The sequence below is a fragment of the Aethalodelphis obliquidens genome, unplaced genomic scaffold (assembly GCF_003676395.1).
Source record: "Aethalodelphis obliquidens isolate GAN/ISIS:26980383/991018 unplaced genomic scaffold, ASM367639v1 scaffold45, whole genome shotgun sequence".
NCBI classification, from domain to species: Eukaryota; Metazoa; Chordata; class Mammalia; order Artiodactyla; family Delphinidae; genus Aethalodelphis; species Aethalodelphis obliquidens.
Window position 1 is genome coordinate 1,904,703 of NW_020837989.1, and position 22,649 is coordinate 1,927,351.

At 42.4% G+C, this 22,649-nt stretch overlaps 1 protein-coding gene across 2 annotated transcripts in view; it reads right to left on the reverse strand.

Annotated features, from left to right (window-relative positions):
* The window catches only part of ITK (IL2 inducible T cell kinase), a 66,768-nt gene that overhangs the window by 38,322 nt on the left and 5,797 nt on the right, over positions 1 to 22,649 (reverse strand). For both annotated transcript variants that reach the window (XM_027081439.1, XM_027081438.1), the window contains exons 2-5: positions 8,974 to 9,078; positions 7,406 to 7,487; positions 4,686 to 4,814; positions 712 to 752 (exon numbers count right to left, since the gene is read on the reverse strand). In XM_027081439.1, coding sequence (XP_026937240.1) covers positions 712 to 752; positions 4,686 to 4,814; positions 7,406 to 7,487; positions 8,974 to 9,078 — 357 coding nt within the window. The remainder of the gene's footprint in view (positions 1 to 711; positions 753 to 4,685; positions 4,815 to 7,405; positions 7,488 to 8,973; positions 9,079 to 22,649) is intronic.

A 22,649-nucleotide genomic window follows, 5' to 3' on the forward strand; every position in this document is an offset into this window, starting at 1 on the left:
AAGTTTATTAAAATGCAGATTACTGGGCTCCTCCCCTAGAATTTTGCATGTAGTAAGTCTGGGGTGGGGCCTGAGAATTTGCATTTCTAACAAGCTCCCAGGTGATGCGGATGCTGCTGGTCCCTGGACCACACTTTGAGAACCACCACGCGAGTTCAAGACCACCACACCAGAAACTGCATCCTACTAGCCTGACTACTAAGTTACTGAATGGCTTTGGGAGAACCTCTCATGGGACTTGCTTTCCCAAGCTTTCACACGCGAATAAAACTATAACCCCCTGAAGTGGCTAGAGAAGATAGTGAGTTTCGAAATAGCTGGTAAAAGTGTGGATGTGCTTTGAAGAATAAAAGATATTCTCAGATGTATGCTTCCAAAATGATTGTATGTCAAAGGGTGGGGTAAATACACATTTTATATAGCTGTGAGCTGTTATTATGCCCCAACCTAGTCAGGTGCCTGGCTGCACACTTTGTTACCAATAAGTGTTTGCCGAGTGAAGGCAGTGGGGTGAAGATCTGGTGGCTTTTACCTGGACACACCCACGAGACAATTCAGGCCCGAGAAACCCATGGTGTTGAGTTCAGCTGCATCACCACAAATCTGCTGCATCTGCCTAGCATTTGAGAAACCTGGGCAGATGGGAAACACCAGAGCTGTAGCCCGTGGCGCCGCCAGCCCACCGCGCCCGGACCTCGTGCTCTCACTCACCCTGTTGTCTTCAGGAGTAGGAGGAAGAGGCTTCTTTGAAGCTGAAACGAGAAAAACAGAAAAAGAAAATGAGCATGAAACCGAATGTGCCCAACTAAAGGTGAGCGGCAGGGGGCTTTTCAGAGAAAAGGGGCCCCAAAGAGAACAGCAGGAGGGGAGGATGAGACACAGGGCCTGGGTTTTTTCTCTTTCAGCCTGCTCGTTCCCAATCTTGTTTTCCAGGAGACACCAGAGACTTCCAGAAGCCAATATCTGGGCCCCTCTTCCTGTATCCCCAGGAAAAGCCTCGCCCAAAGGGGCTGACGTCGGTTCTCAGTGTGTGTCCTTCCCAGTGGGCATGGAGCCTTCCACGAAGGCTCCTCCACCTGTTAAACCAAGACTTGGAATTGGTGACTCAGGGGGACAGTGATTCACTGGTTTCCTGATGCCCCTGTGGGCTTGAGCAGGGGGTGGGTGAGGTGAGAGGTCATCGCGCTGCTCGTTGAGAGGGCTGGAATCCACTTTCAGTTACTTATCTTAAGGACTCCGAGTATTTGTTCTTGCTGACTCCCCCAGACAACACCCCAACACCCCGCTCTGTTTATCTCTGTGTCTCCATGGCTCCTTCTCTCTGTGTCTCTTTCTTCTTTCCTCCTTTCTCTTCTCTTCTTTCTCTCCCTTTCCCTCTCTCTTCCCTTTCATCTCTCCATCTGTGTCTCTCAGCATTTGTCCTTTGAGGCACTAAAAAAGGTCAAGCCTGGAATCAACGGACCTGAGTTGTGTGTCTGTGTGTCTGGGAGGATGTGTGATATGGGAGGCAGTGCCCAGGCTTCTGCTCAGTTCAAGGACTTCTTTAACAATTAGAGGTAAACAGGGAGTGGGCTGCATCTACAGGCGGCAAGCGCCTCATCTCTGCAGGGGGTTGACTTGGAGGTGGGCAGCCTGTGTCAGGGATGTAGTAAGAAGGGATTCACACATTGACACTGGAGCCCAACCCTTGTGCTAACTCCTTAAGCAAGGGCAGGATTGGGTATTGGGTGTGCAGTTAACAGAGAAGGAGACATACATAATAGGAAACATGGTTCCTATTCGGCACTCAGCTTGGAGCCAGGAGCCAGGTGTCCTAACCCCAGCTCCACCACACACAAGCTGTGTGGACTTGAGCCCGTTCCAGCCCTGAGCATTCTGTGCCTGGTCTCTCTTTCTTCTTCCTCTGGCCTTGCTCTTGCCTTTCTTCCTCCCTCTCTGGGTGAAGTTCATATGTGGTGCGATCGGGGCCAGTTCTGGTTGCAGACGTTAAGTGCTGCTGTGCGTTGGGTATAGCAGAGTCTGTTTAAAACTCAACCACCTCTGCTACTTCCCAGACAGACACACACATACTATCTCGGCTTCAGATTCTTCTGTCCACAAATGAGAAAGGCTCGGAGACACAATTACCATTTATTGCAAGCTCACTAAGTGCCTGCAGCTGTGCTAAGAGTTTTCCCCACCCACACTGAGTCTCCCAGCACCCCCACAAAGTAGCTACTTATTCTCATAATCCCCATTTTACAGATGAGGAGACAGGCACAGAGACTCAGAAAGGTTAAGTAACATATACGAAGTCACAGAGCAAGGACGTGAGGGGGCTGGGACTCACACCAGGTGTTTCTCATCCTGAAGCCCTGTGCTCTTAGACCCTGCTTGGTACATGGGCCCAACACTGGAAATTCTACAAGCCTTCACTCAGAGTAGATGATCATGTGCTACGTGCCCAGTGCAGTGTGCTTCTTCGAAAGTCTGCTCTCGATTCTGTCAAAACTATGGTGCATGACGTTATTTAAACCAAGTCAGAAGAAGGGGAAGTGAGGACAGGCTCAGATGAGGAGATAGTGGTAGACTGCAACTCAAAAGCAGGAGCAGCAGCAGGGTGCAGTGGTTAGACCCTGGCTTCATGTGGGGAGGAAATACTGTCTGCCTTGGATAGGAACAGCCGCTACATGCATGGTGGAAATTGCAAAACAGAAACATAGTTTCAAAGAATTTCAGAATTGGAAATGGGCTTAGAGAATATTTCATCTTAGGACCCCTAAAACTTCCCCTTCCATTTTAGAGATGAGGATATTAGGGTCCTTTATGGCAAAGTGACCCATCCAAGGACCTACAGCAAGGTGCTGGCAGGAATTTGGAGACCACTCTGGCCTCGGAAAGAGCTTTCAGTCACTGAGGCAAGCCCACACCATCCTGTTCTTGTGGTTGATTCCACTTATATAAAACCTTCCACTTCTTTTTCGTGAGATACTAACCTTCATGAGGATGGTCCACAGGGCTAATGCAGGGGATCACTGACCTCTAAAACTAGGTAGATATTCTTCTGGGCCAAGGGAGTGGTAACCTTGAACTTTCTCTCCCAAGGTAGAGGGTGAGAAGTAGTTGTTTTAAAAGTGGCACTAGGGGGCTTCCCTGGTGGTGCAGTGGTTGAGGGTCCGCCTGCCGATGCGGGGGACGCAGGTTCGTGCCCCGGTCCGGGAAGATCCCACATGCCGCGGAGCGGCTGGGCCCGTGAGCCATGGTCGCTGAGCCTGCGCGTCCGGAGCCTGTGCTCCGCAACGGTAGGGGCCACAACAGTGAGAGGCCCGCGTACCGCAAAAAAAAAAAAAAAAAAAAGTGGCACTAAGAGGGGCTGCAACTCAGGAAGCCGCAGAAAACCCAGCCACGTTTTACATTTAGCACATCCGCCTTGGGCTGTCAATCTGAGGTATTAGGTTTTAGTGCAAAAAAGAAACTGATTGATGAGAAAAGTTAAGTACGGTAAGAGAGGTTGAGAGGAGAGGGCTATGGAAGCAAACAGTCCACGTGATCCGTCATTCCTAGTCAACAATGGCTTTGCAGAGCACCTCCTCGCTGTATGACCTTGAGCATGTTGAAGTCCTCAAGCCTCCTCTTTCTTTAACATCATACCATCTACCCCAGATGGTTATGAGGAATGAGAGTGTAATGTACGTAAAAGTGCATCAGAGTGGAGTTGCCCTTCACTGGGGGTTCAGGTCCCAAAGTCATCACATAAGATAAAATCGAGGTGCACTCCGATCTCTAGGACCTGGGTCTTTGACCTCAAAGGCCAAAACCCAATATCTTTTGTTTTTGCTGTGCAGTTAGGCTGTGGCCTCCTTTTCTCTGAGACTGTGGAGGTCAAGGGCAAGTAAGTAGAGGTGGGGAGAAGCCACACTGTAAAATGAGCGGTTGTTTCGGTTTTACTTTCTTCCCCCTCCAAGTGTATAGAATTCAACTTGTGTGATTGAACACGTGTGATATGATGCCACTGTAATAGATAATACTATGTATCTCTAGGGCTGTCTCTACAACTTCAGATTTGAGTAGACTGTGGCAATCAAATTTCCTAACTTGAAGGTATAGTGGTGCTATTCAAACTTTACTGCGCACACAGATCTCCTGGGGATCTTATCTTGTTAAAATACAAATTCTTATCCAGTAAACCTAGGAGGGGGCCTAGTATTTGCATTTCTAACTAGCTTCCAGGTGATGTTGATGCCGCTGGTCTAAGAACCACACTTTGAGTAGCAAGGAGTTAAAAAGATACCGGCCTTGAGATGAAAAAACATCAACAGGGCTTCCCTGGTGGCGCAGTGGTTGGGAGTCCGCCTGCCGATGCAGGGGACACGGGTTCGTGCCCCGGTCCAGGAGGATCCCACATGCCGCGGAGCGGCTGGGCCCGTGAGCCATGGTCGCTGAGCCTGCGCGTCTGGAGCCTGTGCTCCGTGGCGGGAGAGGCCACAACAGTGAGAGGCCCGCGTACCACAAAAAACAAACAAACAAAAAAAACATCAACAGACTGGTGGTAGAGGTGGATGATTGCCTTCTGAAAATTTTGAAATTGTGGACTTTTGCATTCAATCCTGGACACCCCTGGTGATGGGAAGCAAAGAGCCTTTCCTTCCTACTAGTAGAGAGGCCAGTCACTGTACGAAGAAGAAAGGGAATTCATAGTCACTTACCATTCTTGGTGGGATCATACTGGGCACAGCCCACAGCAAGCTTCTCCAGTTGAGCACAGCATCTCCATCTCCCGTCCATCCAGAAATTAGGGTGATACTTGGGCACCAAACTGTTGTTATTTCTGGTTTCTGAAAGGGGTTGGCACCGGCAGAAGAGTTATTTCCAGGTCGGTCTATCAAGGGCCACCAGCTTTATAATTCCTTGAGATTGACCCTGCTGTGTGAGCTTGCATGAGTATTGCCTAGAATAGTCAGAAAAACGGCCTTTTTTCCGGGCATATACATCTACGGAGGAGTGCATATTCAATCTAGGCATCAGCAGATCCGGGTTCTTATCCGGCTCTGCCTTGAGTTAGTTGTGTGTCCTCAGGTTGGGCAAAACCCTCATCTGAGCCCCAGTTCCCACTGTGCCATGATGTTGTTAGACTGGGACCATGGGCCCCACAAAAGCGCCTTAGGGAACTTAGGGAAGGCTGAATAGGTAGGATTCTCACCACTCCATTTCTCCCACCTTCAACTATAGCAACTTTGCTTTTATCCTTTCTAGATTTGTGGCTTTAAAGTCAGATTTGGGTACAGGAAAAAAGAGGCTTTCCTCCTAAGGAAAAAAAAAAAGTATAAAAAAACAGAGGACTAGAAAGATGATCTCTAATGCTTCTTTCAGCTTTAACATCCTGTGAGTAAAACCCCTCCACCGAGGTAGAGCGGCCAATGAGCATAGTTGGGGCCCTTTTGGTTACTTCGTACTTTAGGGTTTGTTCTCTGCCCGTTGACTGTTAAACTTGAGAGCCCTTCCCAGTTTATCTGGCACGTGCCGTTTGGGACTCACAACAACCTTGGAAGAAGATAAGACTTGTATGTTTAGTCTCATTTTTCAGATAGAGGCATCGTGACTCCCGAGATTTCAAATGGCTTGCCTACCCTCAGTCCCCACAGCTACTTAGATTAATATTTGAACCCAGTTCTCCTGCAAATCCAGGGCTTCAGGCTAAATGACAATAAAATAATATTAAATAATAATAATAGTAAGATGGATTGAGTGCTTTCTTTGGGTATGATTCCAAGTCATGTCCTAACACTTTTTTTTTAACATCTCTATTGGAGTATAATTGCTTTACAATGGTGTGTTAGTTTCTGCTTTATAACAAAGTGAATCAATGTCCTAACACTTTTAATTCTCACAATAACCCTATGACTGCCTGTTTCTAGTCAGAATTTATAGCTGAGGAAATGGAGACACTGAAAAGTCAAGGAATTTGCCCAAGGTCACACACTAATAGTTGGCAGAGCTGGAATTTTCTCCTTAGCAGCCTGGCTCCACAGCTCATGTTCATAAATGCTGTGCTGGTTCTGATTATGCTGTCGGGAAGGCGAGTCCTAAGAAGTACCCTTACAATGATCTGAAAACCTTTAAGGCTAGTTGACATTTGTTGGGTTCTGACTATGGGCATGGATAGTCCCAAGGGCCTTACTCTTAGCAGCTCTGGAGGCAGGTGCTTTTGAAAAAATTTATTTATTAAAGTATAGTTGGGACTTCCCAGGTGGCGCAGTGGTTAAGAATCCTCCTGCCAACGCGTGGGACACGGGTTCGAGCCCTGGTCCGGGAAGCTCCCACATGCGGCGGAGCAACTAAGCCCGTGTGCCACAGCTACTGAAGCCTGTGCACCTAGAGCCCGTGCTCCTCAACAAGAGAAGCTACTGCAATGAGCAGCCCTTGCACAGCAACAAAGAGTAGCCCCCGCTCGCTGCAACTAGAGAAAGCCTGCATGTAGCAACGAAGACCCAACGCAGCCAAAAATAAATAAATAAATAAATTTATTAAAAAAAAGTATAGTTGACTTACGATATTAGTTTCAGGTGCACAACATAGTGATTCAGTGTTTTTGTAGATTACATACCGTACAAAGTTATTATAAAATAGTGACTATATTCCCTGTGCTGTACATTACATTCCTGTGACTTATTTATTTTATGACTGGTAGTTTGTACCTCTTAATCCCCTTCTTCTCTTTTGCTCCTCCTCCCACCCCCCTCTGCTCTGGAGACTGCTAGTTTGTTCTCCATTTATGTGAGTCTGTTTCTGTTTTGTTATATTCATTTGTTTTATTTTTTAGATTCCACATATAAGTGAAAACATACAGCATTTGTCTTTCTCTGTCTGACTTATTCTACTTAGCATAATACCAGGAGGCAGGTACTATTATTTTTATTCCCTCCTCCTCCCCTTGTTAAAAACAGATGGAGAAACTGAAGCACAGAGCAGTTGAGGAAGTTGCCCAAGCACACGTGGCTAGTGAGTGGCAGAGCCAGGATTCAAACCCAGGTCATCTAACTCAAGGGCCCATGCTCTTATTCTTCATACTATACGAGGGGTCAGCAGACTTTTTCTTAAAGGATTAGGTAGTAAATATTTTAGGTTTTGCTCACCAGCAGGCACAATTGATATATTATGGAGGTATTTACATAACCCTTTTAAATAGAACCATTAAAAAAATTTAAAAACATCCTTATCTCAGACCTTTACAAAAGCAGGTGGCAGAGAGGATTTGCCTGACCCTGTACTATACTGGTTGTTACCCAAGTTGAAAACGTGGGACCCTCCACCAGCACCAAAAGGGAGAAATGTTTGACCATCAGCCGCCCTTTAGTCTATCACGGAACTCAAGCCTTCTAGAGGATCTAGGCATCTCAGGGATTCAATTGCACAGGAGGTTCATTACCTTCTTTAAGGGCCAGCACCCAGCGCTGCCGGCTCTCACGATCTGGAGCAAACACATACAGGAGGTAGTTGTCATGCACAACCTGGAAACACACACACAGAGTTCAAGGTGAACAATGCAGCCAGAGATGTATGACTGACAGCAGGCCCACCTGGCTTACTGGGCCAAGAGTGGGGTCTCAAGTTGTCATCAAAGGCAAACATTTGGGTAATTTAGGGACTAGTGTCCTTTTTATCCAGGAGTTTGGATGCTATGCAGATACAGGGTGAAACTCCACAGCTCATCTTCGAATATATGTCACCAGTATGCCATCACTAAATTCAAATCGCTGGAGAAAAGAGTTCTCCACTTACCTAGATAGGACGTTTACTTCTCATATTAATTTTTCAGTGATTAAAAAATATTCTGGCATATGAAAGAGTAAGATATTAGATGATAAATATATAATCGAGATTTTTAAAACTTCTTAATTTGAAATAAGACACCCAAGAATTTCCAAAGATAGTACAGAGTTCCTGTACTTTTCACCCACTTTTCTCCAATGATAACATCTTACATAACATAGTATGTTTTTAAAACCAGGAAATTGGCATTGAGCAAATACTATTAATGTACTACACATCTTTGAATTTCACCAGGCTTTTTTTTTTTTTTCCATGCACTCATTTGTAATTGGAATTTTAATGATGGGAAAAATATGTGTTATTCCTTTTACTTTTGGTACTAAAAATTCCAACTTGTGGAGGTCATATTTCTAGTAGGAAAAAAGTTCTTTTTTATGCCACATTAAAAAGTGGGATATTAACTCCTCAGATTGGTAAACATGAACAGTACCCTAGGATGTGCAAGAAGATATCCACTCTTTCAGAACCATAAATGTCAAGAGTGGTAACGAGATTTAGATGATGTCATGACCTAAAGACTAAATATACTCTCCACCAGGTCTGTCCAATAGAACTTTCTGCAGTGATGGAAATGTTCTAAAATCTCTGCTGTCCAATAAATTAGCCACTAGCCACGTGTGGCTATTGAAGGTGTGAAAAGTTTATTCATTGAATGTGGCTTAGTGTGACTCAGGAGCTGATTAATATTGTGTAATTTAAATTAATTTACATTTAAATGTAAACATCTGCATGTGGCTACTGGCTACTGTATTGGACAGCACAACTCCATATAGTTCTCAGATTATAAAATCTGAGTCTTTTTACTCCAGGACCTCCAAGCAATTTATAACCAAGTATTGTAATCTGTTGTCCCAAGTCATGAATAAACCACCCTTATGGAATATTAGGCTTGGGGCCCTTGATAGCTTTTCTCCTCCGCCCAGGAGTAGAGTACTTAGGACTTTCCTTGAGGTGGGGAAGACATGAGGGAAAGGGAAATGAATGACAACTTTTTCAAGATTTTGTGGTTAATCTTTGTTGAATGAATGAATGCATCATCGGTTGAAAGAAAACAGCAATTTCTTCTGGGCTTGGTCTAAGTTCTAACCCTTGACCAGAGTCATCTCTGTCCCACCTTCTTGTACAATGACTGAGCATTTTAACCATTGTCCCTGATGCACTTACCTGAAATGGATATTTATAGTGGCATGGGATGATAATGTCACTTTTCACAATCTCGACACATTTGATTCGGGAAAGTTCAATGGAACCCTTCAAAGTGCGTTTTTTCTGTGGGGAGAAAAAGCACATTCCATTTAAGGAAGAAGGAAGACAATATTTTTGTCCAGGCTGCTTCTAGAAATACATTACTAGATAAGATCCACTGTAAACCAACCCTCCAAATATCCAGAAGCTTCTTAGCCCTCAGTGCCTGAGAAGAACACTCTGAGTGGACTTTTGGGAGAACATGTTATTTGAATCATCTTTTTGATGGAGTGACTGACTTCTGTTCATTGAGCCACTGTGCCTTATATCCCAGTTACCTTGTGACAAACAGCAGCATTTGCAGAACTTACAGCTGGGATGGGTAGTGCAATCTGTGGGAAACCACACATGTGCCAGTTTTTTTCTGCTTTGTACCTGTTCATGGCCTTATTAGCATAGTAAGTGAGCTCAGGCCTGACCTGGTTGGTGACAAATACCTTTAGTGGCACCTTTCTTTTCTATATCTGCCTGCTCTGTGTCCCTTAGTTACCCATGATCTCACAATGGCACCCCTGTAGGACATTCCTGACTCTGCTCTGTAACTATCCCTTCTCCACACCCCCATTAAATTTTACTGACCCCATGTCTCATTTCCTTGGAAGCTGCTAGATGTATTCCTTGATAACTAATTCACATGATGGTCTTTGTGATTTATAACCGTGTCACATGTTACCCATTTCTAAGGGTCCTCGTCCTTGGATCCCAGGGCATGTTAGGTTGATAGACGATAAGGGTCCATGGAAGGCTAGTTAGGGAAAAGCTTTTGGAGAGCAGGAGCCTTTCACAGGTGCCTGGAATTAGGCTTCCATTGAGAATAGAGTTTAATTCAGTTATGGAACCAGTTGCAAAACAATTCATCTTAGCTTATCCTTAAGAAAGAGGTAGCACAGGTGGTGGTGAATCAGGCACAAGGTTGGAAAGGGCTAGGGACAAAGTTGGGCTCTGCTTCTAAGCAGCTCTGTGACCTTGGATCATTCATCTACCTCCCTGCACTTCAGTTTCCACGTCTGAGAAGTGAGGATAATAATGCCTACCCTTTAAGTGTTGATTGCAGAATAAGATGGGAGTATGTAAACAAATGACCTGGCCTATGATATGTGCCCTCAATAAAGGGTACCCTCCTAGTGAAAGAGGTTAAAGAAGTCCTAACTATGGCAAGAGAGTTGTGCTATATGAGGGTACTTGGTGGGTATTTGGGAAGTACGACATCATCAAATTCTCCAGAAATGAGCTCAGGCTTTACTCACCACTTCTTGATACTCAGCCTAATGGCTAGCATTTGCTTTAGTAGATGAGGCACAGAATTGAGATGAAAAAAATTCAGGATGTGAGAAGTACTCTTTATTGAATACAGGGAAGTTTTGTGGTATTTCCTTTTTTTAAAATTTTCTTTCTGAAAACAAATGTATTCATTTTTGAAAGTACAAAATCTATCCATGTTCATTATAACAAATAAAACAATCTGGAGGTATGTTGAGAAAATATTTCTAGTATTTCAGTATCCTATCCTTCTCCACAACTCTGAGCTAGCCAGGGTCAACCATTTGGAATGTATTTATCTTTCCCACACATATTTATAGGATATATAATACGAAAATGAGCATCTCTTCCACATAGTGGTCTCCAGTATGCTTTTGTAATCTCAGGATGTATTAAGAGGTCAGTCTTCCCTTAAAAACCTCTGAAAACATGTGCCCTTTGGACCCAAACTCTCTTCTCATTTAGAGTCTTTCATAGCTAGAAATACGTGTCCTGATCCTGCCCATAATCATAGTCTTTGGAATGGGTAATCTGTTTTCAAAAGCAGAAGAGCACAAGAGAGCTGTCTTCTCAAAAACCATCTGCAGTTACAGGTGATAAACAGGGAGTCTGAGCTTTGAGGTTATCTTGGTTTTCAACCTCTGTTGGGTTATTTCCTTAGTAGCGTACATGGTAAAATGCAACAGAAGGCTCATGGCAGTAACAGGACCACTCTGTTTGCAGACATTTTTGTCACTGGAACTCCTGCATTCCTGAGGGTAAAGACCAGGACATCTGTTACCGTATCCCCCAAGCCTGGTGGCTGGTCCACCATGGGTGCCCAGTTAGGATGATATAAACGAAGGGTGCCGAGTTGGAAGGCAGCTTAAATAGTCTCAATCAGACTTAAGGCTAATGCGTTTAGCCATTCAGGAATATTTATTGAGGGCCAGCTCTGAGCCAGGTGGTGTTCTGAGTGCAGGAAATAGAGAGATGAACATGGTAGACCTTCTCATGGAGCTCTAGTCTAGTTGGGAAGGCAGACATACATACAAGTGCTCTAAGGAGAATAGGACAGGTTGATGTGGTCAACTAGTGGTCAGGGCAGCCCTCACTGGAGACAGGGCATTTGAGAAGAGATCAGAAAGTCAATAAAGGAGCCAGATAAGAGAAGGCCTGGGAGAGTGAGCCCTGAGGTAGAAACAGCAAGAGCAAAAGCCCTGGGGTAGAAACATTCTGGATAAGTAGCAGTTGTTAATAGCCTGGGATCATCATAATCAGGGCATCAGGTGGACGTAAACAGTAACTGGAGTTGTGACTAGGGATACAAATTCTATGTGAAGTTCTAAAGCAGTGGTAACCCACAGAAACATAATGTGAGCCCTATATGGAATTTAAAAATTTCTAGTAGCCACACTAAAAATAGCAAAAAGAAACAAGTACAATTAAGTTTAAGAGCACAGTATTTTGTTTAACCCAGTATTTCTAAATATTATCATTTCCACATGTTATCAGCACAAAAAAATTGAGAGCTATGATGTTCAAGGACTAAGACTTTGTGTATTTTACAAGATGTCTCAATTTGGATTCTCCACACTGCAAGTGATCAGTAGCCACACATGACTGGTGGCTACCTTATTAGGCAGTGTGGCTTCAAGATTTCCAGGGAAGATTTCTCTAAACTCGGGTGATCTTCTTTGACTTCTGAATATTCATTGAGTTCCAACATGGATTTTAAGGGACTGTCAGGTGAGCCTTCGGTGGAAATGGATTTCACATTCTATCATCAAAGTTCACTCTCAGCCCCAGAGGAGTGATCAGGTTCCTCCCTCACAATGCGTCCTGCTTGGTCAGTCTCTCTGACACCCTAAGGCCAGTTCTCCTCAGATCTCCAAAGACCTGCTACGTGGTAAATTGCAGGGTCAGCTGTGCCTTCCCCGAGCTGGGCAGGGGGGACAGTCGGTCAGTGAGCTAAACACAGCTTTGTCTCTGGGAGATGGTGACTGCCTGTAATCATCCCAAACAACTGCGCTATTTCTGAAAAATACCAGCATAAAACCTTCCAAGGAAGCCACATGAAAGCCACCAGAGAAAGAGAGACACCAAGTAAAGCAGGTCCTCATTCTTCCTCGTTATTCCATCTGCACCCCTTGAGGTGAAGATCACAGAATTTCACTTGGCCTTGTCTCTTTTCTTGGCCACATTCAAAGCTGTCCTCATATGGCAAAGCTTCACCCCGGACATTTGATATATGTCAAACACAATCTAAAAAGATGCTGATGCCCACATATTTGTACAAGGAAAGCTTGTGCAAGTGGCTTTTATATCACCTTTCTTTTTATGTTAATGTATCCTATGAAATAGAATTTTGGATTGTGACTTTTAAAGAAGGCAGGAAAAAACAAAAAGACCATAACATTTGGGAGCATTTCCTATACTTCAGGCACTCAACAGGCCATCTCATTTAATCACAGTCCTACAGAGTATTATTCCCCCATTTTGCAGGTGAGGACATTGAGGTTCAGAGGGACCAAGTCTCTTTATAAGTGAGCATACAAGCTCAACTCTGTGACTCCAGAGCCTGAGTGATTAATGACTGCTTCATGGCTTTGCACCTGCCCTGACTTAAGGTAGGAGGCTTTCATTCCCCAAACCCAACGCTGAATAATCAATTGCATGACCAATTTCTGTAAGCCGTGACCCAGTGGAGATTTGTTTCTGCCTCATTTGGTTGTGAAATGCTTATGTTGGATTTCAAAGTGGTAGCCCAGAGCTCCCTCTTCGCTCCTATAACATTGGTGCCTTGGCTGCTCAGCTAGTCCAGCAGATACGTCAGTAAGAAGCTGTGTGTCGGTTACCCATGAAAGAGGACATCTCCACCCTTCTGAAAAACAGTAGAACTTCAGCCTTCTCCTCCAGTGAGGCTGAGTGAGAGAGAAATGGAACTTTCATATCAGGCAAACCCATGTCTGTCTGACCAGCTGTGCAACCTCAGGCAAATGTCTCAACTTCTCTGTTGCCTTGCTTTTTTTTTTTAAGTGGAAATAATAACTGTCCCTGAATCAGTGGGTTAACTTAGAGGATTTAAAAGATCTACATAAACCTACTAGCAAAAGAAAATCATTCAAATGATTAAACCACCCACCCAAGTGTTACTTCCTTTCCTTTCCTTCTCCAAATGCTGCCCAAAGATCAAGACCTCACTCTCTTGTCTTTATGTGTCCACATTTTCTTTGGGGTTTTCTTTCAGGTAAATATGTAACTGAGAACCACCATTTGGGAGGACAACATTAATATTTAACTGGTGATCCTGGTGATTTTGACATTCCGGAGTTATTTGTTTACTTTGCCAATTATTTGTAAAACCAGGGCAAAACCTTGAAAGGGGCCTGTTGCCTGGTCTTCCCATCTGCGCCACATTTGCTCTCATTTTAGCAAATGTGGGGACTTTAGCTCTCTGCTTCCCTTCCCCCTCGCCCATCAAAACTTCGCCCTAATAGTCATTCACCTAAGATTTAACTTCCTGAGAGCTTAAGGCTTGATTTCACAGGAGTTTGGATTAGGACAGGTATTAGAGACTTAAACCTAGAGGGAGATTTGATAATCAAATTTCAAGCATCAACTGGGAGAGTGTTTTTCAAAGGGAAGCAGTATTTTTCAAGGGGAGCGATGCGTTTAAGACTTTCTCGGGGACTTCCCTAGTGGCGCAGTGGTTAAGAATCCGCCTGCCAATGCAGGGAACACGGGTCCGAGCCCTGGTCTGGTAAGATCCCACATGCCGCGGAGCAACTAAGCCTGTGCATCACAACTACTGAGCCTGCACTCTAGAGTCCAAGAGCCACAACTACTGAAGCCCGCGTGCCTAGAGCCCGTGCTCCACAACAAGAGAAGCCACCGCAATGAGAAGCCCGCGCACCGCAACTAGAGAAAGCCGCGCACAGCAACAAAGACCCAACACAGCCAAAAACAATAAAATAATAAAAAAAGGCTTTCTCGGATCACACTGTAAAAGGAGCCACATGCTGCTTTTATCAGTTTCTTTAAGATTAGGAAATACTTTTGATGATTTTAAGCAGGCATTTTGAATATTTTGTTCATTGCTTCTTCTGGCGTGTGGTACAGCCAGCCATTGTACCAATCTGAAACGGCACAATGATGAAATCGAAATGAAAACTGATGTCATGTGAGGCGAAACTTCAGTGACTGACTTGGGGGCTGCTTTCGCCCACCCCTACCAGAATTCCGACTATCAGTTCTAAGATTGGTTTTAGGAGCTTTCCTGGATTCTAGTCCCATCCCCTCTGCAAAACATGCTGGAGGTAACCCACGAGTTCCCTCCCAGTCTCCCAATGCAGCTTTCTGTCTTTTATGGCAAAGGGAACCCTCATGCTGAAGGCGAGACAAGCAGAAATTCGGAACTTGGAAAAGTCATGGTTGGAATCCCTATAAGAACAAGTATTATTGGGCAAGTTGTCTCAGTTCTCTGGGCTTAGTTCTCTTAGGTCTTCTGAATTATTTAGTTCTTGGGGAGTAAGGATGCTGCTGACAGCTGCAACTCAGGGTTATAATGACCTGAGCTACTTGGTACCTAATAAAGATGTGATCTCAATGGAAAAAGCAGCGTCTTCTAGAACACCAGTGTAATTTGTAATTAGCTGTTGCTGGTTCTTCCCTCTCCCAGTCCATATTCACCTGGACCTACCCCCACTAAACTTTCAAGTTCTGGGAAGATCTGGAGCTAAGGTAGCAGGTTTCGAGGCACCTAGACTGACTTAAAGCCAGGAAACTATGATCCATCCCACACCTGCCTCCTTTTCTTTCCACAAGACCTTTTCGTCATGGCCGAACCAGCGTAAACTGGCTTTCCTCACCTCAGCTTTTCACACCTTGGTTTACGATGAGGCTGGTTGTGCTGTGGGGAAAACACTCAAGCTTCCCTTAAAGTCCACCATCTCATTAGTAGTAGCACCCTGACTACCTGAAAATAACAGGATTTTACTCACCCTCTCCCCACCTCCCCACAAAAACAAACAAACAAACAAAAAAAAAAACAAGAAGAAAGAAAGAAAGAAAAGAAAAGAAACAGGACTATACTCTCATACAGTTTCCAGACTCAATTTGGGATCCTCTATTAAAATTATGAATGTGTTTTCTCACAAGAAGCTATTAAGAGCAGATACCCCTGGGAGTAGTTCCGGGGTTTGGGAGTAGGAAGTAGAGAGACTTTCTTTTCACCTCATATCCTTCTATACTGTTTCACTATTTTACCATGAACGTGTATTTCTTTTATTGTACTTAAAAGCAGTTAACTAAAATAAATAAATACATTTCCCTTATAGGATTTATCCTATGGAAACATTTGTTTAAAATATAAAGAAGTAGGAAAATCCTTGCGGCATTATTTATTACACTGAAAAGTCTAGAGAAACCTAAATACCCACCAACAGACAAACGGTCAGATTAGTTATGGTTCATCTGTCTTGTGACCACTCTGTAGCCATCAACAAAGAGTAAAGCTGGTCTATACGGAGGGGAAAAAAAAAATATATATATATATATAAAATGTAAAAAGTAGGTTTAGAACAATAGGTGGAGCATCATCTCATTTTTGGGAAAAGACATAATAAAATATATATTAATATGTTCAATAATCAAAGAAATACTACAAGAAGTAACACTGCTATACTGGTTCTCCCTTGTGGATGACACTATGGAAGACTTTTGCAGGGTAAGTTATATATTATTATAATATTTGAAGTTTTTGCCGTGAGCATGTAAATTTACTAAGCAGAAAAATAAAAATACTATTTTAAAGCAGTCACCCATTTTAAAAACACCACACTGTAATACGGGTTTGGCAGATGACTATGGGAGAAGGCCAAGTGGTACACATCAAATGCTGGGTGTGCAAAATGACGCAGCTCTTTGCTTTTATAACCTCATGACCCCTTTAGCAGTCAGTGGCAGCCAGGCAGCACCTGCCGCCTGCTCTTCTGTATCCATGGAGGTTCAAGTTCATGACATTTCCTCTCCTGCTCTCCTTGAGTGCTAGTCATTTTCTTTATAGATTAATAAACAGCTCTGTGTGCTTTTATGTGGTGTATTTGTCTTAGAGGTGAAGCAACAATTCAGGAACAATTCCAGCCTAATTCTTCTTAGCAATGATATTAGTGATCTTAGCCTTAAAAAAGCATTGTTCGTTTAAATTTGCTTACAAAAGTGGGTAGAGAGAAAAGGACTTAATGTGGAAATTAAGAGCAAGAACTAAGTGGTACAGAGTAGACCCTGAAGGTGTCCTGCACATTTTCTCTCTCAGCATCTCTGGTCTTTGAATGCTCTTTCAAAGCCCTCCTTCTTTCCAATATAGGGCATATTAGATTTCGAATGAGTTTGAGAGAATGTATTTTTGAATCTACCTTTCGAGCACTGGTGATTCAGTAGCCAGAGTATATAAATGGATAACAACTTCATTAGATTTCAGGAAATAACTCCTTGCACAGAGATGATGTTCAATTGATTATTTGTTACTTGGTTGATTGAGGGAACAGCAGGTAGGACCAAGTGTGCAACAAAAAGTAGTATTTGTGGACTCCATGACAAAACTCTTAGTAGAAATGATTTGAAAAAGACATCTAGAATGATTGGCAAGTGGATAACAATTTCTTGACAACGTAGAGGTAAGATAAAACTAGCCTGCCCAAAGGTTTTAGCTAATAGATAAAGAGCTCCTACAAATTATTAAGATAGATACTAACAACATTATAGAAAGATGGGCAAAAGGGATCTAAACTGCTCTTAAACATATGAAAAGATGCTCACTGACTATAAAATAGACGTGTAAATAAATTTTACTGATATACCATTTTTTTAAGTCTATCAGACTTGCAAAGATCAAAACATATGATAATGCTGTTGGTGAGGTTTTGAGAAAACAAGAATTTTACACGTGGCCCTGGAGAATGTTGATTGGTACAACTTCCGTGGAGAATAATTAGGTCATGTTCAGCAAAATAACAGATGCAGATATCCTTTGACACAGCAATCCCACTTCTAGAAATGTTTTCTATAGACCACAGCTTCCCAGCCTGGGCACTATTAACATTTTGGGCTGAATAATTCTTTGTTGTGAGTTTGTCCTGTGCATTGTAGGATACTTAACATCCTGGCTCTACCCACCAAAGCCAATAGCACCCCCTTCCCCAGTTATGACAACCAAAAATTTCCAGACATTGCCAATGGTGGGCAATATTGCCCCTGGTTAAGACATATTCATACATATAGAAAGTGAGATACCTATAAGGTTATTCATTCCTCATTGTTTGTAATGACAAGAAAATTGGAAACAGACTAAATGGCCATCAAGATAGTTTTTTTATCCATACAACAACACATTATGCAACACCCCCCCAAAAAAATAAAGAATAAAGAAGCCCCTCGCATATCAGTATGTATTGATCTTCAAGAAGTATTGCTAATCAACCAAAAGAAAAGTTAGGAAGTGTATATAGCATATGCTACCCTTGTATAAAAAGAAGGGAAAGAAGAAAGTTTATTTGTATTTATATATATATGCATAAAGAATCATTGGAAGAGCTGATAAGTTGATTATGTTGGTTGCTTTCAGGCAAGGAAGCAGTGTGGGATCAAACTACAAGGAATCCCTAATCCTAAGGTAAGTTGTTGCTTTTGTACTTACAGCTGCTATTGTGACCTTGGGCAAATTGCTTAACTTCCCTGTGTCTCGATTGCTTCCTCTCTAGAACAGAATTTGACTTTTATCTTCTTCAAAGAATTGTGAGGATAAATGAGAAAAATCCATAGGAACGTGTTCAGTCCTGTCCTTGTGGTTATTGTTGCAGGCTGCTCTTGTTAATGCTGTTGTTGTGTTGTCATTCAGGTAGGCCTGCTGAGCTAACAGGAGCATTCCTACTGGTCCCCGCTCAGGACTTCATTAGACAGTGTTGGAAACTCACCAATGAGTCCTTGCCCCAACTCTCCCTTCTCAGTCACCATGGCTTCTATTATAAGACTTCTCAGACCCAAACAAGCCTAGATCTGAAAATATCCATTGTAGAACACTTAATTCCAACTTTAATATTTGTCCCAGATGTCTGACCTAAGAAAAGATACTTAGCCTTTCCAAGCCTCTGTTTTTCTCATCAATACAATGGGGATAACAATAGGACCTACTGCATGTGGTTATTGTGAATATTTTTGATACGATACATGTAAAGCTCTTAATCTGGTGCCCTGAAACGCAGCAAGGACTCATTAGGTATTGGCTCATATTATTCTAAATTTTATATTGGTTACATTTGAAATGACTGCCTTCTTTTTAGGGTGCATTCTTGGGTTCATGCGTGGATTTTGATAACATGGTTTTTTTTATCAGCCATACAGTTATTAACCTTCTCTTAGCTGTATTACTTCCTGGAAAGATTTCCATATTTAACTAATCTCCATGTCTATTTGTGAATTCCTGATATCATTGGCAGTGAGATACAATCACATAGTTTCCACTTCTTTTGAGCTGGTGGGGTCTTGAGATCATTCAATCTAACTTTTTATGTTAGAGATGAGGCTTCAAGGTGAAATGACTTCCTAAACTAGCTGTTACCTTTTCATTTCTACTAGTCAATTTACAGCCTGGGGAGACCGAGGTCATAGAATTGGAAGCACTTTGGTGATTATTGCAGGCCAAGGGTAAGGCCAAGAGTGTAGGGTTCTGGGCAGCCTCCTTGTTCTCTCTTCAACTAGAACACTTCTTCTGCTGCTTCACATATGGCAACGGGAATGACACGTGTAATTTTATACTAAAAGGGGACTTCAGGCTTTAAAAAGTTGGAAAACTTTGATCTAGTCCAATCCCTTGATAGTATGGACAAGATAACCAAATCCCAGCTAGAAGAAGGACTTGACCAAGGTCACCCAGATTAATCAGTACCAGGTCCCCATTCTGTTAAGCTGCTGTGCTGTTGCTTTCTCACCTTATCTCACTTTTCTAGAATTACAGAATTACAGTCTGCTTGAGACTTTCAGTCCCTGAGACCCTGTCTAAAGTTAGAGCTAACCTCTACAGAGCAGTTAAAAGTGGCTTATGTCATACCTTTCTGTATTTCCTTTGCTTCTTGATAAAGAGGCTTGATGATCTAACCCAAAGAGCTCATTCACGTGAACATTTCAGACCCCCTAAGGTGATCATCTAGGGAGACGAATATTTTGCAGAGTAGGAGGCTTTTTGGCCCCCCTTCAATCCTACTATGTAGGGTGGGTTCATCTACATATACATAAGACTGATTTTAAATCAAATTATCTTGCCCATGTATAAAATATTATATTTTTGCTCTTTCTCTCACTATAACATTTAAAACCTATCAAAATAGTATTAGATATTTGAAGATCACCACAACAACAGCATTCTTGTGTTTTCTTATTAGTTTCTTCTTAGAAACATAATCTTCTCCAATGATTCTGGTAACTATTGGTGGCCTCATGCATTGCTTCAATCTCTTTTGTAGCAACAAACGGTAGAGATCAGAAAATGCTATCCCGTGACACAGTTATCCCACATAACTCTATCCTAAAGAGCCAATTTTAAAAAGCAGAAAGTTCTATATTAGGTATACTGTTACTTTTCAGCATTTTCACTACACCTGAAAACAACCTGAATGTCAAACAATAGATGATAGATAAGTTCGTCGATGTGTTCAGTACAGAAAATAGATAAGTACATCTCTGACATGAACCACTCGATTATTTAAAAAATCATATATTTGAGAAAATGATTACTTTGGAGTCCATGAATGGAAATGTATCTACAAAAGAATAATGGAAAAAGAATAAATGGAAAAGTATAAAATTGTCATGCATTATGATTATAACTACACGAAATTTATGTCTGCATGAGAGTAAAGATCATTCTCACAGAGGCAGTAAATTGATGTTTTTAGACAAAAGGGTTTTGGAGAACAATTGGGTGTAATTGTTTCATTAATTTTTTTAACAGTATGGAGGTGTGAGGGTTCGCTGCTCTGTCTCTGGAGATTAATTGTGGATTTAACTGGATTCTAACTTGTTTTCAGCCTTTGCTGTTAAAGACCACCCGAGCTCAGTGTGAGTCTGAGGTCCTCAGTGTTGGTACACCAGGTGCTTTTCCACCAAAACGTGGAGTGGGATGAGTCTAGACCAAGTATCCCTGGAAGAGGGATGCTGTAAGATATAAGAAAGGGGCTTTTGAACTCTGTGTGTTCAATTGTCTGTCCCTAACACAGGTCAAGGCTTTTTCTACCTTGAGGCTTCGTATTGGCAATTCCTTTTGCCTGGAATGCTCCCCTCCATTTCTTAACTTGACTGTCTTTCTCATCCTTCAAGTTTTACCCTGGATAGAAATTTCTTCTCTGACCACTCTTCCCACTCAGCCCCAGCAACTGCTTAGTTTTTCCATAGAACCTACAGCAGTCTGTATCTGCTCTATATATTTATATACTTGCCTGTTGTCTGTTTCCCCCACTAGTGTGTAAGCATGAGGTCAGACACCTTGTCTCTATTACTTACCACTGTATTCCTAGTCTCTAACATAACACCCTGCACATAGTAGGTGCTCAGGAAATTTTGCTGAACAAATGAGTAAATCTATGTATATCAGAATAGAAACAGTTCCCTGATACAGTGTTAGGTTAATAATAATAATAGTAATAAAGCTTTGGCACAAATATATGTCATTTTAGAGAGAAAAGTCTTGTATTTGAATTTTTATAATATGCAGGTATAATTCTGTGACTTTTAAATATCAAAAAAGGGAAAATATAATGAGAAGTCTACTTATAAATAACTCTAGGTTAGTGGGAATTATATGGCAACCTAAGAGTTTGGATCAGGTTCTTATTCCATTAAAATACTGACAACTTTCACTAAATTTCAAGGAACTGAATTTTCTGTGCATAGGAAACCATGTCAGACCTTCCATTCCCTCCTCTGGATAACTTTAAGTGAGGATCCTGGGTCTTGTGAAGGCAAACCCAGACGAACCTCTCAATGAAAATTAGGTCCTGGAAGATATACTATCTTCTGTAGGCCTAAAAACTCATTGATGAGTGGAAGAATTTACTACTAGTTAGTTAGGGAAATGGGGGGATGAGGACTACTATTTGGGCCTTGAAAATATGAGAAGAGCTTTAAACTCGTTTTCCATAGGGTCCATTTCTGAGTTTGAGATAAAGATATCATATATTACATGAACCTCATGGTTTAAGAAACTGAGCTCTTGTGCTTTCCAGTGAAACCTTTCTTCCAGACTGAGTCAGGAACTAAGCCCTTACATTTATGGTCTTACCCTGTGGCCTATTTTTGCTGCAGAAACTGATAAATGGATGTACTAGACCCTGAGCAGTAGGAATTGAATCTAATTTTAACTTGGGAGTATTTGCCTCTAAAACAAGACTTCTCTATCCAATGGCTATCTCCATAAAACATCAACATCACATCAGACAAGCAAAAATCAATTCACAAAGAAATGCCATTAATGCAGACATCAAAACCGCACATTCTTGGCTTTGAGTGGCCTGAACTGCAAAGTACTTTGCTTTGGATTCTTACTTTTCTTTGCCTGGTTAGGCAAGGCCCACATTTTTAGCTCCCAGATACTCTTCTGAATTCAATTTGAGTTATGTGACCTTCATTCATTCCCTGGATATTTACTGACCACCTACTACGTGCCCAGCACCATACTAGAGGTTACAGGGATGAGCGAGGCAGTCAGTCGCTCATGGAAGTGACCTTCCAGTGGACGTAAGACAGAAAATGAACAGGGAAGCACATCAATAAACCCAATAAATAAGTGCAGATATTGATTACTGAAGTGTCTATGGACTTTAAAAGAAAAGAAAAAGAAACAGGATTCTGGGAAAATAATTGAAGAGATGGGAAACAATAAAGAACCAACCCTACAAAAATCTGGGTTGTTGCAGACAGTGGGAACAGCTAATGCAAAGACCCTGCCCTTGCAGGATCTAAAAGTGAGCGGCCCCTTAAGTGTATCTCACCCTAGTCCTGCTCCTGTACAGAGGCCCTAGCGGGGGGCATGGCCTGGACTGTTCAAGGTTCAGAAAGAAGTCAGATATGATGGATGAAGGGATCAGAATAAATGAATCTGAAAGGCAGGTAGGGACCATGGGTGAAGAGTCTTGTAGGCCATAGTTGAGGATTAACTTAAATACTCTAAACGGTCACGGAGGGCTTTACAGTAGGGCATAATATCTGATTTCTCATTTTAAAAGTCTATTCTAGGTGTTGCATGGATAGTAGATTGTAGGAAGCCTTGAGTGTCAGTGGGAGCTGAGCTGGAAGGCAACTCAGTC